A 13,024-nucleotide genomic window follows, 5' to 3' on the forward strand; every position below is an offset into this window, starting at 1 on the left:
ATGAGTTGCAACATTAAGGAGACTATTACTGTGTCTAGCAAAGGCAGGAGCAGTGGTGGCAGCTGTATCATTGGTGGTGGTGGTGGAGCACGGATTTCTTCCTATACGATAGGCAGTGGCAGAGGTTTTTCTGGAAGGAGTTACTGCGGTGGAGTGAATTATGGAGGGGGTCTGAGTGTTGGTAGCTTGGCTGGTGGGAGCTATGGAGGTGGCAACTGCTATGGCAATGGCCTTGGTTTTGGCCTTGGAGGTGGTGTGGTTGTTGGTGGTCTTGGTGGCGACTGTTTGCTTTCATCCTGCGATGAGAAGGTCACCATGCAAAATCTCAATGACCGCCTGGCTTCCTATCTGGACAAGGTGAAGTGCTTGGAGAAGGAAAATGCTGAACTGGAATGCAGAATCAGAGAGTGGTATGCTACACAGGGCCTCTCCTGCGAGCCCCGGGACTACAGCTGCTATTACAAAGAAATTGAAGATCTTCAGAATCAGGTAATGCCCTTTTTCAGTTGTTCCTCCCTTATTGAAAGCTTATTTCTGAATTTGTATTTAGAAGCTACTGCAATTGTTAGATGTAACTTTGGTGCTGCTAAATGTCTTTGCAAACATAACTTTTGGCAAGTTCCTCTACGACATTGTTGCGTGTGGGTGCATATCACAGGTGCATGCTGCAAGGTGACACAGGTGGGATCATACCCCCAAAAAAGGGAAAAGGGTGCTTTGTTGCACTCTGTTTTGACTATACAATTATTAATATTACCAAGTGTGCTCTGAGGAAATGTAGTGGTGTCAGCCCAGCAGGAAAAGCAAAGCAAAGAGAACTATAGGACAAGGGCAAAACATACATATCAAACGCTGTGTCAAGTGAAACATTATAAATTCTAGGTGAGAAAAGCTGAGTATTTGAAATCGTTTGCCACAGTGGCACAAACAGCTTGATACTAATATATCTGCAATGAAAATTATGGCTGTTCTTAAGGCTTAAAGATACCTTCCAACCATTTTCCCTAGAGATCCTTAAGCTTGAAGCCTGGAACACACCAGCTTGAATATCAGTTGAGATTTAATATCTTAAGGAAGTTTCTTTAGGTTCACTTCTTTGTGAAGCATCTTTGGAACTTGCCCTCAGATCCTGAAACTGAAAAGTCCCATCTCACAACTCCTTAACTCCCAGCCCCTGCACAGTTGACCTCTTTTCTTTACTGACTGTGAGTTAAGGAGGCAAAACTATCTCCTGCAACTGCTCTGCTCAAGGAACAAGATTACTTAAGTAACAGAAAAAGGAAATTATGAAGAGTTACTACCTAACTGCAATCTAGAGAGACCTATGGAGCACAACAGCTGAGAGAAATGAGGCATGTCTCATGGTCTGCTCTTTTCCAGATTGTCTGTGCAACCATTGATAACAACAAGATCATTCTCGACATTGATAACAGCAGGATGGCTGCTGATGACTTCCGTGTGAAGTGAGTGCCCCTCTGTGTAGCTGAACCCCATCACCTCCTCCCTGCTCCTTTACATCTTACTTGTGGAGTCTCAGTGCACTAATTACAGAGACTTCAGACAAGTCTTACTACACCACTGCCTTAGGAGAGGATGGAGTGATGAAAGGCATTTTGCTCTTGGTCACCAGCACTCCCTTAATTAGTATTCTTGGGTAAAACATTTGGCAACAGTGTTTGTTGGTGCGGGCTGGGGACCCACATTGCAGGGAGCGGTCCTTAGTGGTATAGCTGGCACACTTCCATCACAGACCGGTGCGGATTGGGATCAGCAAAACAGAAACGCAGCTGAATAAGTGATACCAAACATACAGTGATATCGAACATATAGTGATCAGGAGCAGGAAAAAAAAATGGGTGAGGAAGAAAAGTTTTCACATAACAGACAGCGCAGGGCAGAAATCCAATGCACAGTGCGTTCAGCTTAGACAACAAAATACGGTTTAGAGCAGGTAGTTGGGAAAGGAGATCTTTGCACAAACGGAGCGCGTGTGAGATGTTAACCGTTCTGAATTTCTGCTTTCTTGTACAACCAGGTACGAGACAGAGCTGGCCCTGCGCCAGAGCGTGGAGGCTGACATTAATGGTTTACGCCAAGTCCTGGATCAGCTGACTCTGTGCAGGTCTGACCTGGAGGCACAGCTGGAGTCACTGCGGGAGGAGCTCTGCTGCCTGAAGAAGAACCACGAGGAGGTAGGGTCCTGCCATTTCCCTAGCAGCACCACGGCCCTGACATAAAACTGCCTACATGAATGTGCTCTAAATTTAGAAGTAAAGACTCACCATTTTCCTGGCACAGCTTTCCCATCAAACACTCCTGCGGTTCAGACCTTTCTGCCTCGTGGGTGGCACAGGAGCCTTGGCAGAGAGGCGGCTGCTGCTCTTGGGGCTATGCTGGCTCTGGGAGTGCCAGCGTGGGGTGAAAGTGCCGCTAGTTCCAGTGGAAGAGAAATTACCCAGCAGATTTGTTGGGGAAAACACTTGCACCATCTTCCAGTGCTTTTTACCACCATAGCCAGGAAGCAACCCTTGCAGGGAGTGCTGTTCTCAGCCACCGAGCTCTGCTCTTCTATGCTGTCTTTCAAAAGACAGTACGCATCTGATCTGGGTTGTATTTCCAGGAGATGAACTGCCTGAGAAAACAATCAACTGGAGACGTGAGCGTGGAGGTCAATGCCTGCCCTGGACCAGATCTCAGGCAAATCTTGGAGGATTTGAGATGCCAGTATGAAACACTGATAGCGCGCAACCGCAAGGAAGTTGAGGATTGGTATGAGTGCAAGGTAAGCGACACAGTCCTGCTGTGAAACCAACTGACATGCACATTTCAGGGCACAGGAGCATTTCAGAAAACAGGCATGGAGAAAATAAGCAGTTCTTCCCTTACAGTGAAGCCTGAGATCAGTGCTCATTATACCTTGTGTTCCACAGCCTGTCTGACCAGTTTGTTATGTCCCATCTGGAACAGCAGCGTTTGCCACAAGGCCTTCTGGTGTGTTGTTGGAACTGAGATGTTCCACGTTTGGATTAAAGAGACTTAATAGCCATGAGGTTAATGCGATTTGTAAAACAGCAAACAGTTGAAGCTGGCGGTTAACGCCCAGTGCACAGAGAACTCACCCTGTTCACTTTTCTCCTTGCCAGCTATTTACTGTATACTGTTTCTGTAAAAGCAAGTCCAATTTATACAGATATTCTCTGAGGCTCTTCATTCTCAATTGGTGATTTTCAGATTGAGGAGGTGAATCGGGAGGTTATTACAAGCGGTCAGGAGGTAGAGACGTGCAACAACCAGGTTACTGAACTGAGACGCCAATTGCAAGCCCTGGAAATCGATCTCCAAGCTCAGCTCAGCCAGGTGGGTGGTGAGCTTACAGCTCTGACACGGTTACTGCTGGATTTCTTAGCATGAACAGCCAGACCTACCAATCAGCATGGTGGTGGTCAATAGCTCTTTCCTTTTTGGATTGGAAATAATAAAACCCAGAGTGACACTTAAATGAATGTCACTTCTTTGGTTGTCTTGTTTATCAGAGAAATAATTTGGAATCCTCTCTGGCTGAGACTGAGTGCCAGTACAACACCCTCCTCGGTGAGCTACAGAACCAGATCACATGCGTGGAGCAGCAATTGGCTGAAATAAGAGCGGAAATAGAGTGCCAGAACCAAGAATACAAGACCTTACTGGATGTCAAGTGCCGTTTGGAGCAGGAGATTCAGACCTACCGGTGCTTGTTGGAAGGAGGACAGCAGGACCTTATGTATGTACATCTCTAAATACACTAGAGAATAAATGAAAATACCAAGGATCTGTATTGCAGCTTGGGAATCCAACATACTCTTTGGTCCATCTTAATGCTTTCTTTGAGATGAAGAAATTGCCTCATGAGCAACTTTACTGTGATGAACATTCAAATCTGAACTAAATGTCACTCCTTAGGATCTGCAAAGCAGAGAAACTAAATCTATCAACTGCTAGTTACAACATTGTAACTACTTGTATTATGTCAGCACTCCTAACAATCTCTGTTCTATAGAAAGATGGACAAGAACTGTCAAAATAGGAATTGATTGCAACGCTCCACATTGCATTTACATGCCAAAGGGGAGCACAAATGCAAAGCAACTCTGAAAAAAGAAGGCAATGACAAATACTCTAGTCCCTACGAAAGGCATAGCTTGAGTCTTTGTGTCATGTAGTCAGTTAGCAGTGTCATGTGAAGTTCTAAAATTCCCTATTTCTCTCACAAATTGATCCCACTAGTCATGGAGGAGGAATCGGCGTCGGAACTGGTGTAGGAGGAGGAGTCATTAGGACAAGCCACACCTATACTACAACTTCATCTTCCCATTGCCAGCCCCAAGTCCCACCCTGCAAGACTGGAGATATACAAGGTAAGAGTTGTGTTTTCATCAAAGGAAAACTTTTTTTCAGTTTGTTCCTTTCTAATAAGGCCCTGAGACAACACGCTTTTCTAGGACATGTTATTGGTATCTTTGCAGAGTTACTAAGCTACTGGTGTGATCTGTTACAATGGATCCACCTGAAGTGCAAAACTGGCTGTGTCACTAGTATGTTTAAAGAGAGCTCTGACTGAGTACAGCGTTGGAGAAAGCAAAGGAGAGACAAGGGGGAGCAGTAGAACTAAGGAGAAAGTTCAGGAAATGAGGCATAGAGAAAAGATCTGGAAGTAGAAGTAAAGATGACAGCCAAACAAAGCTTAGCGAAAGAGTCTGTAAGGAGTGAAAAGAAGAACAAGTCTGTAACTTGACAATTGCAAATTCCCATTAAAACACAAGTATTTAGGGGATTTCTGGAGTTTCCTGAGCTGTCTGCCAACTGTTCTTGCTTAACAGAGTGTATTCTTAAAATAAGGGCACTACACAGACCAAATTTTTGTTATTTGAAGGATTTTATCTCTGTTCCAATCAAATAATGCTGCTATATTTTTTCTCCAGTGACCTGCAGAAGAATTTGTGATTAAGGAGGAATGGACTAGAAGATGACGTACAGAGAAACCCACAGACAAAACAAGAACACTCCATGTTCACTGCATGCCTCTATGCAGAGATAGTAGAAGTAACTCAGTGATGCTTTGCTATGTACCTAAAGGGGCTCTTGGGAGCCCCCTTTTTCTCTGTTCTGCTATTCTGTTCTGTAATGCTGTAATCTCTAGAAATTACTTGAGTTAGTCAGGATCACTAATGTACCTGCTGGTGAAAACATTTCTCTAATAAAACTTTGCTTCTGCCTGATGCAATCAAGAAACCTGTGTCTGGAAACTGAGTTCCTTTAGCAAACCAGTCGCTGACGCAGGGGCAAACCACAACCTCAGCCGGGCTGGCCAGCCTCTGCCACGGCCCCAGCAGGAAAAGCTGGAAAGCCACGCACAAGGGTCACCTGAACTGGTCAGGATCCTACTCCACTGGGAACAAAGCTGCTTTTCCAGTGGGAGCCAGAGAATCGCCTCGCTGGCCTTGCAGGTCTTGTCCACCTCCTCCCTGTCAAAGCCCGTAGCACACGTTGCCCGTTCCTGCATGACATCCTCCATGATCTACATGAACAGCCAGTTCAGGCAGATGCCTGTGTGCTTCCCACAGAGCATTGTGCTTAAATTAATTGCAGAACAACAAAGGAGGAGGTAAGTGGAGCTGGAGCTCATCAATGAAAGGAGAACAGAGAGATCAGTGACACAAATTTCCATGACAAATCCAGTTCAGGATGGTGTATAGACATACACAGTTATCAGCTCAGCAGCCACCCCTGGTGATCTTTTCAAGCTGCTCTCCAGATGTGACACATCTGTGAGTTGTGTTGGCTGCTGGGGAGTATGATGTCAGTCATACATGTCTTAACAGGTCTGCATTGCAGTCATCTGGGGAGAGGGAGGTGTCTTCTGACCTCACCTGTCTTCTGGACTTCTGTAATGCAAGCATGTCTGAGTGAGCCTGCTTCCCTTGCAGAGCAAATCCCATCTCTTCGGTGTCAGACAAATCACATCTTTTCTGTGTCCGGGGAGGGGGACCGTGCAACGCAAGTGGCTCTTCCCTCGGGTGACTGTAAGCAGAGCTGAGAGCAGGTGCTGAGATGACAGCATTCAAATTTTATCATGAATCTCCTCTTCTCTTGAGACAGCCAAGGTGTGGTTGCACATCCGTAGCTGTGCAGAGACACCCACAGGATGGAAAAAGCAGATGGTTTGAAAGTCCTTTTTACAGCCATATATCATGGCACAACCATTTCTCACACCTAAACACATGTCAAGTATTTTGGAGTCCTTTGCTGAGAAATTAAGAAATAATATTTGAAGCATAAAAGCAAGCGCATTTCCCCAAATCCCACTCTTGAATATGCCACACACCTGGAAGAGCAGAATTTCTGCCTCTGCTCATGGTCACTTTATGTGCTGCAATAAGCAGGGACGGGCCAAAGGGAAGATATGGTATTTTGGCTTTGAGGCAAAGAAGCAACATGACTGACCCCTGGCAGGAAGGCTATGAGGAGCCGTGGGGACGTGGAGCAGTCAGAGCCCAGAGGCACTGCTGGCTCCCGGTGTCTGGAAAAGAAATGCCAGCAAAGGGCCAACACCATGTTTCTGGCTGATGTGTCCCTGGGGAGGAAGAGGTTAAAGCCAGCAGCACACACACCTGCTATTGTGCCAGGTTTGCCACCTTGCTCTTCCCAGACTGCGATTTCTCCCGGGCAGCAGCCACGGTTGTACAAACCCTTGTACAAAACACCCCAGTTCTGCAGATGGGCCACCCCAACTGCTGCTCGCTCCTCCCAGCGGAGGATTTTGGCTAAACAGCATCAGTCAAATCCTCCCTGAAGTGAGAAACGATTTCTCACCAAAACTAAAATCCTGTGAATTTAGCATCTGAGTTTTCACTTTATACTGCTGTTGGCACTGGCATTTCCCTCTTCCCACCACAGAATAAAATATCAACCTGAAGAGCTTGTGAAAATATTTATGCTGGGTTGGTTTTGCTTCTTTTTTTCTTTTATTTTGGTTTGTTTTGGTTTGGGTTTGTTTTGTTTTGTTTTGTTTGTTTTTGTTTTGTTTTGCTTTGTTCAGAGGAAAGAGAAATTGAAGGTTTGCCCGAGAACACTGGGCAAAACTGGTAGTCTATCCAGTTTGTACCAAGACTCAAGCAAAAGTTTTTTACGAGCACTGTATTTGATTTCAGATAAAAACTTGAGAGCAGCTGGAATAATAAATTTTCACTACATGCAAATGCTGTTTGTGCTGAAGAACAAGGAAATGGAGAAAGTGCTCGGTAAATACCGGCAGAGCAGACACCCTGGCAATTTCCCGATCTCTCCATAAGGTGTCAGCTCTCCTTAACTAGCAGATCCAAACCAAACCGACCTGCCAGCCTCCCGCTCCCAAGTGCCTGGGCTGGCACAGCCCTCTCCTGTTCTAGAGCATTCCTGCGGGACGTGAGACAGGTCTGCTACTCTGCTGGAAGTGGGACTTACATTTGGCTAAAAGGCCAGGAGATGCCGAGAAGTTTGGCTAATGCTCTCCGCAGCTAAATGGAAGTTGCTGTTAGAGTGTACAACAAGAGTACAACACTAAGAAATTAAAATACTATTATATAAAATGTAATGATACATATTATACAGTAATTTCAGGACTGTCCAGGGACACCTGCACAGCAGCAGGGTGGGGAAGTGTCCCCTCCTGCCACCGCCGATCCCTGCACCCATGCTGCCGAGGGATTCAGACACATTTTGCATTTCACTACAGGGGACATTTGGAGATGCAGGAGGAGATGGACACAGCCGGCCTGTGCCAGGCGCTGCCACCTGCTCTCAAGAGGGCACTCGGCTCTCACCGAGCCTGCCAAAGGGTGCCCAGGGGAGAGGCGTGTGGCAAACTCCGCTCTGATTGCTTGGCTAACCTTCTTCGAACAGAAACATTTGGCTAAACAGATGAAGTAGAGCCTGCGGTATGTGCTGGGGAGATCCTGCGAGCTGAAAACACAGAACAAGTTATCAGCCCTGGCATCTTGCTCCAGCTCACTCATCCGTATTTAATGGTCACATTCGTAGTGAGGTTGATGTGACCTGATTCTGTGTGTGTGACTATCGCAGGAGGTGATGCGGGCCTCCTCCCTGCCTCTTTGAAGACCCCAGCTGTGGGCTCCTGTGTGTAAGTGCACAGAATGGATGCCAGGCTGAAACTCCCTGCACCAATTTGCTAATCATACCTGTTTATGTTTTTCAAATGGCACTGGAATATTTTGCATCATGTTAGGCAGGAGTACAGTGAAACCCAGGCTCTCCATAGGGGTTGTAATTGTGTTATAATGACCCTTTGCTGATGAAGGTGTCACCAATGAAGTAGCATTAGCTGAGACCCCAGAGTCAGCTGTGCAAGGGGCTGTTTAGACCCAAAATTAAGAAGTTCCCAACCAAAGGGTTTGTACTCTAAAAGCCTCTTAACAGCTCTGACTCACCTAATTACTGTTCCTATCATAATCACCATCGTTCCATTGGGTGGTGGATCTTTTGAAGGTGCCCTTTAATGTTTCATCAGTACTAGTCTCTGCAATAACAAATGAGTAACAGATCAACTATAATGTATGCAAGAATTATTTTTTTCCTGAAAGAGAGATGTTTGCTGGACTGGATACTTCTAACTACCCTTACCTGGAGGGCAGCAGATCACCTCCCAGTGCTGCAGTCCAGTTTTAACTGACAGGCGGGTGAATCTGCTGCATTAGGACCATCAGAGGTGATGAGGGTACATTCCAGGGATATTCCCCATGACCACACATCTTGGGGTGTGGGTACATGCCAAGACCTACACCCGGTCTTGCAGAAAAGTGCAGGAGAGGTGGGGTGGGGACTTACTCTCTCACTTCAAAACAGGTATTTTAAAAACCTTCACTTTTTAAAAAAAACTAAGTATGTTTTTCACATGCAGGGAATGAACATACACAGATGGTTTTCACAGAACTTCACCGAGCTCTAAAACCAGACTGCTTTTTTTTTATTAGATGTGGCCATAAATATACACAGGAAGAAAGAAAAAGAATGAACAATACATCCTGCATACTGTTCCACTAAGTAATGCTACGTATATTTGAAGATGTTCCCATGGGGCACCGGTGGTTCATGACAGTTGTATAAACTGCTGTGGGAACAAACCAAAGTCCACCTGTTGAGGGTCCCACTACTAGGAGAAGAATAAGGCACAGTTTTTTGACAGAACGATTTCTGATTACAAAAATGCATTTAGAGAAAATCATACTTTTCACTGGAATTAGTTGGAACTGACAGTATTTTCAACCCCAAATATCTCTGGATGGAACTGCTGCCAGGCATCAACAGCTGAGCTGGTGGGAGAAAAGGATTCCAAAGCACATTGTGCCCTTGTTACAGAGTAAACAACTGGGAAACGTTAGGTGGGAATTACTTTTTGTTTAGAACCCTCAGTTAATCCACTATTAAAATAATAAGCATGATTGAGCCCTAATACGTTTCGATAAATCTGAATCAAATTTTCTCAGATTTTCCAGGTTTCAAATATCTAGATTTTTATTGAGGTAAGAAAAAACCCTCGTCATTTACATTTTAGTGGAGAGGAGAACACTTTCATGCTGTTCAGCAGCTGAACCTCAATGGCAGGAAGAGCAGTGTGCATCCTCAGAACCATAACAGTGTTCCGCGTCCAACACACTCATACTTCAGGGACTGGATTTCTTCTTTACTATGGAAAAATATTGTTCTATGGGATTATCTGGTGTTAGTAAAATTGCTTAATGATTATATAATGGAAGTTTGTTTATAATGTATAATTACAAGAATGAGTCATATTCCCCAGATAGATCTTCCACAGTTTTTCTCTGTGTAGCAACACAAGCAAATTGAATTTTCCTGACAAGACTTGACCAAAGTAGGAAGGATGGAAGAGGATTCATCACCGCGGAAGCACTGAAAAGGGTGGGTAACAGTCCAGTTGTACCCCCACAAATGTGCTCCGTGGCCTCAGCGGTTTCTCCCAAACACATCAGTCCGAAGGAGGCTGTGAATGCAGAGCAGGAAAGGTGGTGCCAAGGGAGCTGCGAGGAGCTTGCATGTGCTCTTCCCACACACGCTGCTATCACCCCAACCCGCCACGGAGGCTATTTCAGCTTCGCCCCTCACTGCTGCCACACACACCCTAAAGGGAGAAGACTTCATTCTCGCCCAGCCCCTGCTTTCAGCCAACACACATCCGTGTTGCTGTGGAGCACATGGTAATTCTGCCACTTCAGGGCACTGGCTGAATTCATGCCCACACTGGCTGAGCCTTTCGGGCTTAAATAGTCCACCGTCCTCCTCTGGGCAGGAGCTCGTAACAATTTCATCACAGGAAAAGGGAAGAGGCCTCATTGCAAACAAGTATGGTGCCATCCGCCCCCGAGGCACCTTCCTCCTTCTCCTCCACCCCCTCCTATTTTGCCTCTGACCCAAAGCACATCAGTTAATGCGCAAGGGTAGGTTTTCTTGAATGCCATCAAACTCTCAGCTTTGAGGGTACACAGTGACCCATATGGTCTCTCCATTAGTTATGCCCGGTGCAAAAAAAAAATAAAAATATCTGTTTCAAAACCAGTCCCATGTTTTAAATCTCGCTTTCCTGTTCAATTCACACTTTTTTTTTTTTTTCCTACCAGTGTGAGAGGCAGAGGTGATTGCAGCTTCTCTGGAGCAGCCTTTCAGAGGTCTCTCAAGCAGAAAAGAATTGAAAAGACCTTTTTAATACTCACACCAAACACACCTGAGGCTGCACCCAAATACCTGCAGGCAGCCAGGGCCAAGGATGCACAACACAGAGTCTGTAAGAGACCTTCACTGGTGATAAATGAAGACTCCTGCCTTGTCACACTGTTCAGCCTTTCCCTAAGCACAGCCATAGCTCCCTTCAGCCCCTGCTCGTTGCAGCAGCTGGAGTTTTCTCAGCTTTATTCATCTGCCCATAGCTGAGATCTGTCCTCAGTGTGGTCAGAAGATGTATCAGTGCCTGTTTCCAGTGCTGTTAAGCCTGCTGGGACGGGCAAGTAGGGGAAAGTGAGTTCAGATGCTCAGCTGATCCATGAGCATCGCATCAGAGTGGTGCCAGGCAGTTCTGAGTCTGGGCAATGCCAGAGGAAGCCTTCACGGCTCCTTGTGCTGCGCTCCCTGCGCTGCAGGGTGTGATAGCAAATGGCACACCGAAGGATGGATGTGCCTTGGTGTGTTTGTGGAGCAGCAGCTTGATGCTGCAATAAGCAGCAACAGCCCAAGATTTCGTAATGTTTCACTGTCCCATTTCACAGGTTACTATTGGGGTTCCTTGCAGTTCATTGAAATCTCTCTTATGTTAAGGTTTTCCCAGCCCTTCAGGTTTTCTTTTGCAGCATTACCTTTGGGTTTTGCTGGAAACATTATCTAAGATCATCTAGTTAGCTCAGTTTACTTGCAAATGCCTGGACAATCCTATGAGACATATAACTGCAGAGAAAACTATTCTCTCATAAAACAGCTTCCATCTTACAGCAAACTGAAATAACACATTCCTTTCAGGAACCATTTGTTCCATAACTTCTATCTCTGATCCCAGCCTGTCATTTCCAGATATACTGCATCTATTAGGCTTCTTCAGTTTTAAGGAACTAATCTTCACTCTTTGAGGTATGTTGCCTGCATGAATTCTAGGAGGAAAATGGCATTAAATATTCCTTTCATGTATTAAACATGAAGCTGTGAGGTATGTTGCACACAACTGTCTTTTTTGTGTGAACTTTGATATTCAAACTATCCAAACATGTTCTTTTTGTGAACAGAGACATGAAGCTTAGCTCACTTGAAAGGAATGACTCATTCATCATTGCATCAAAGGATGCAATAAACATCTTTCCAGAAAAAAAAAGCTACCAAATCCTTACCCTTCTGCAGAATTACAGAGAAGCACGTAGAAATGAATTCATGTCCTCATAACATGGGTGTCAGCAACTGGAAACCAACAGTTACACAGAATGTAACCCAATAGTTTCACAAGCCAAAGTAGCTGTTAGTACAGCAGAGAATTTCATGCACTTCAAGAGAAAAGGATTTCTCAGTGGAACAACCTCATATTATGACATAGACTCCACTAAGTTTTGTAGTGAAGCATTTAAATTTCTACCAGCCAGAGAAGGCCTTGCTTCCTTGGACATTTCAGAAATGAAGTTGAGTAGACGATGAAACTTTAGGTGTGTCCTACTGTGTGGGTGAGGGTGTTCTGGGAGGGGCATTTATAAAAAGATGTTTCCACAAACACTTGCTGTAAACCATAACAAACAAACCTCTAAATTAGCAACAACCACCAACACAGAGGCTGAGCAAGAAAACAATATACCAAATCGATACAGGAAGTTGGATGTCACACAGCTAGTGCCACGTACAAAGAATGATGGAAAGCTAACAGACTGCATTTTTCTAAAGATATGTGCCTGGGAAAGAACAGACATGAGAGGCAGTCAGGAAAGAAATTTCAAATACTTGAAACAAGTTGCTGTAAGAGCTCAGAAGGCAGACGCTCAGCCGAGCCATCTACTGCTATGTATTTGAAAAAGATACAATCTTAAAAGAAGATGTACAATAGCAAATATTTCCTACTTTTCATCATGCCGTGTCCATGAATGAAAAACAAAACTGAAGGGAAAATGTTATTTTGATGTACAACTTCCTGACTTAACCCTGAAACCAGACACTTAACTTTTCTCCCTCTCCTCTGAGTAAGTATGTTTCTATTTGCAGCGAGTAAGGAAAACATCCTGACTGACATTTTGAAATGCCTTCAGGAGTGAGAGAGAAAATTCTCTCTCATATCCACAGACATCTCATGAGACTAGCCCAGAGCCAGGATGCTTTCCCAGGTCTCTCAGCCACCCTGCAACTTCATTTGGGCCGAGCACACGGAGAGTTATTCCCTGCAACAACCTGTCACACTTCCTTTCCTGACAGTCTTACACAGAGCCATTATCCAGTTGGTGTCATATAATTTTTCATA

General features: G+C 45.0%; 1 protein-coding gene across 1 annotated transcript; it reads left to right on the forward strand.

The window, feature by feature from the left end:
- LOC119158862 (keratin, type I cytoskeletal 19-like) lies at positions 1–5,130 on the forward strand. Its single transcript, XM_037411258.1, has 8 exons — positions 1–489; positions 1,381–1,463; positions 2,036–2,192; positions 2,621–2,782; positions 3,232–3,357; positions 3,534–3,760; positions 4,264–4,394; positions 4,959–5,130. The coding sequence occupies exons 1-8, from the start codon at positions 1–3 to the stop codon at positions 4,982–4,984; spliced, it is 1,401 nt and encodes a 466-aa protein (XP_037267155.1). The 3' UTR covers positions 4,985–5,130.
- The last annotated feature ends 7,894 nt before the right edge of the window (positions 5,131–13,024 follow it).

Source organism: Falco rusticolus, chromosome 18, assembly GCF_015220075.1.
Source record: "Falco rusticolus isolate bFalRus1 chromosome 18, bFalRus1.pri, whole genome shotgun sequence".
Taxonomy (NCBI): Eukaryota; Metazoa; Chordata; class Aves; order Falconiformes; family Falconidae; genus Falco; species Falco rusticolus.